At 38.6% G+C, this 3,535-nt stretch overlaps 1 protein-coding gene across 1 annotated transcript in view; it reads right to left on the reverse strand.

Annotated features, from left to right (window-relative positions):
• Positions 1 to 3,535, reverse strand: part of LOC107565361 (UPF0469 protein KIAA0907 homolog) — a 23,109-nt gene that overhangs the window by 17,895 nt on the left and 1,679 nt on the right. Inside the window, exons 3-5 of the mRNA XM_016250576.1 lie at positions 2,602 to 2,718; positions 569 to 648; positions 417 to 469 (exon numbers count right to left, since the gene is read on the reverse strand). Of these exons, the coding sequence (XP_016106062.1) occupies positions 417 to 469; positions 569 to 648; positions 2,602 to 2,718 (250 nt within the window). The remainder of the gene's footprint in view (positions 1 to 416; positions 470 to 568; positions 649 to 2,601; positions 2,719 to 3,535) is intronic.

Genomic DNA, 3,535 nt, shown 5'->3' on the forward strand with positions numbered 1-3,535 from the left:
CACACAGCAATGTTAAGCACAAACACACTCACACGCACACACACACACACAGAAATGTTAAGCACAAACACACTCACACACTCACACACACACACAGTAATGTTAAGCACAAACACACTCACACACAGCAATGTTAAGCACAAACACACTCACACGCACACACACACACACAGTAATGTTAAGCACAAACACACTCACACACAGCAATGTTAAGCACAAACACTCTCTCTCTCACACACACACACACACACACACAGCAATGTTAAACACAAACACACACACAGCAATGTTAAACACTCACTCTCACACACACACAGCAATGTTAAACACACTCCCACACACACAGCAATGTTAAACACATACACACTCTCTCACACACACACAGAATGAAGTGAAGCGTCGGTCACATCACTCACTGTCCACTAAGTCTCTGGTTTGTCCCTGGACGTGCAGATAGAGCGGACGGTCACTGCAGAAACATCAGAGAGTGATGCATTAGCATTTATATTCATCATAGAACATATCCTGTCAAACTAATCAACAGAAACAGATGAACGTGTTGACAGACCTGGGCAGTGCTTTGCTCTTCTCCTCCGCTGTCATGAAGCGTCCTCTGGTGGACACGGCAGCGCCGCTCACTCTGCTGATCTGTGTGGAATATACACATCTGCCCGTATTCAGTAATGCCATATATCACAATAATGAACATGCACCATATTGTTATTGCGGGCACTTCAAAATACAGAGAATAGTTATTTATTACAAATTATTCAGAATTTTGAGTGCATTTTAAGAATACGTTTCCCATCAACTGGTCACAACACAACACCGCTGTACGCTGCGTGAAAGACGCCTGTGCACTCTGATGCAAACAAGACGCTCTGGAGGACATCATTTTTTATTTATTTTCAGACTTACATTTTAATCTGGACTACAACATGCCTTAGATATTGTTTGAAAGTGTTTTGATTCTTTATTGTTCGGCCACACTTTACATTAGGGCTTCATTAGTTAATATTAGTTAATAAACTGCCAATGAAAAATTCTAAAAATTCATTAATCTTGGGTAATTCCAGTATTTAATAACGTAAAATCAAAAGTTGCAACTGTGTTATTTAATGAGCTAATGAACTAAGAGTTGTATTTTTAACAAAGATTCTCTAGCAAACGTAGCTTTTGCTCACTGTGAATGTTAAAGGTCCCATATTGTCAAAACTGAAATGTCCTGGCTTTTTTCAGGATAACTGAGGTCTAGGTGCTATGTAACTACCATATAAGTTTCAAACCAGTCAGTCCACAGTAACATTCACACAGCCTGCTTAAATTTCGAGCTATTTTTCACGAACCGTTGTGACTTCCGTAAAAAGTTGACATCAGAACTACAGTCTCCGCCTTCAGTCACCCCCCCGAGCCCCGCCCACCGTCCCACTCTCCTTTAGCCACACCCCCAGACAACATCACGTCCATGCCATTGCTGAGCAACAACAACAACACGGAAACATGTGGAAAAGGTTAACTTTAACCACGAAACCAGATCGGCCGAGCTGTAACGTTACACTCTCACTCAAAGGACGGACGATCTGTTACTATGAGGTGATCACATCTAGCGTGTGTAGTAAAGACAAAAAAAGATGTTTATACATTTCAATTTCAGCAGGCAACTATTTTTAGTCTACATTATTGTTCCAGCCACAATTAATCACAACAATGTCTATACAATTACAAATGATTATATATAAATCGTCAGTTTGTTGTTTTACACGCATGCACACAGACATTATTTCATACACGACATAGTCGTGAGATGCAAGAAACATAGACATATGGCAAGAAATCTGTAGACGCGCCCATAACAACAAAAGACAATACTTTATTGAACCTTTTCTGATAAGAAGTTTGTGCTGCAAACACACGCATTTGTGATGATCATTTCGGTCCAGTCTGCTGGTTTTATCGCGTTTAACCACAGCTGTCGTTGGTGTTTTGTCTGGCAGTGGCAGCAGATATGCGATCAAATGTCTAATTTGAGGCTGTATTACGTGGAATTTATAATTTTTGCACTTTAATCTGTGTAAAAGTTTTAACTTTATAAATTTTTTGTGTATTGCTTTATTGTAGGCCTATTTAAATGTTCAATTATTTTTGTTATAAGAAAAAAGTTATTAAACCTGTTATACTGTATTATGACAACACTTTATTGCAACAATTTCAATATCGTGATAATACCGTATACCGTGATAAAAGCATTAGCAGTTATTCGCAACATGAAAATTTGATCCCGGCATATCCCTAGTGAAAAACCATCGACATCTCCTACATCAGGACAGAACATACACACACACACACACTCTCTCTCTCTCTCTCTCTCTCTCACACTCACTCACTCACTCACACACACACACAAACAAACAAACAAACACACACACACAGACACACTCTCTCTCACTCACACACTCACTCACACACTCACTCACTCACTCACTCACTCACTCACTCACTCACTCACTCACTCACTCACACACTCACTCACTCACACAAACAAACAAACAAACAAACAAACAAACACACACACACACACACACACACACACACGGGTCTGACCTCGTCTTGAGTCTGTCCACGGGTCAGCAGATTCCGACAGGTTAGCGGGACGTCATTAATCTCCACCTCAGCCACCACCAGATCATCTTTCACCTTATTACCACCAACACCTGCCACCTACACACACACACACACGTCCCGTGTGTAATTATTCATGCATGCTTCCTCCTCATATTCACACTACATGTCAGTGTTTGATTCTTCATTCATTCACATTGCAGTGTTTGTTCTATTGTGCAGTGTTTCTGTTCCACAGTTAAGCTGCACACATACAGACGCCCGTCACAGCAACAAAGATGCTTTTCAATAATTCATATAAAGCTGCAATAAATATTTACTGAAAAACTTAAACTTACAGAGATGTTGCCTTGCCTACTAAAACTGACATAAAAATAGCTTAAAACTAAATCAAAACATTAAAAACAGTACTAAAAATATTAAAAGCATGGCATAAAAATTCTTAAAAATCATAAATTAAAATAAAAACATAAAAATAAAATCTAATTCAAAATAATAATAAATATTAGGATATAAATATGATGAAAATAACTCCACACAGGATACAAAATCCCCCCTCGATGAGCACCGAATACATGCAATTAGATTCGATTCTAATCAAACTGTCCACTAAAAGCTTTCCCCTCAGTGTAACAATTATTATCAGAAGTGTAGAACATTGTCGGAGACTGATTCTCATGATATGACACTGTGAGAAACAATGATCTGCTGATAACAGTGAAAATATAATATTGTAAAAACAAAAACTATATTTTCAATAGAAATAATGCAAAGTTTCACAGTATTGTCTGAAATATGCTGAGAAACTTATTTCTGGAATGTTGTCTTCATTCATTCATTCACTCACTCACTCACTACTGCAGAAAGTTCATTGGGAAGTGTGTGTGTGTGTGTGTGTGTGTGTGTGTGTGTGTGT

This window comes from Sinocyclocheilus grahami, unplaced genomic scaffold (genome assembly GCF_001515645.1).
Source record: "Sinocyclocheilus grahami isolate Dianchi unplaced genomic scaffold, SAMN03320097.WGS_v1.1 scaffold996.1, whole genome shotgun sequence".
Lineage (NCBI taxonomy): Eukaryota > Metazoa > Chordata > Actinopteri > Cypriniformes > Cyprinidae > Sinocyclocheilus > Sinocyclocheilus grahami.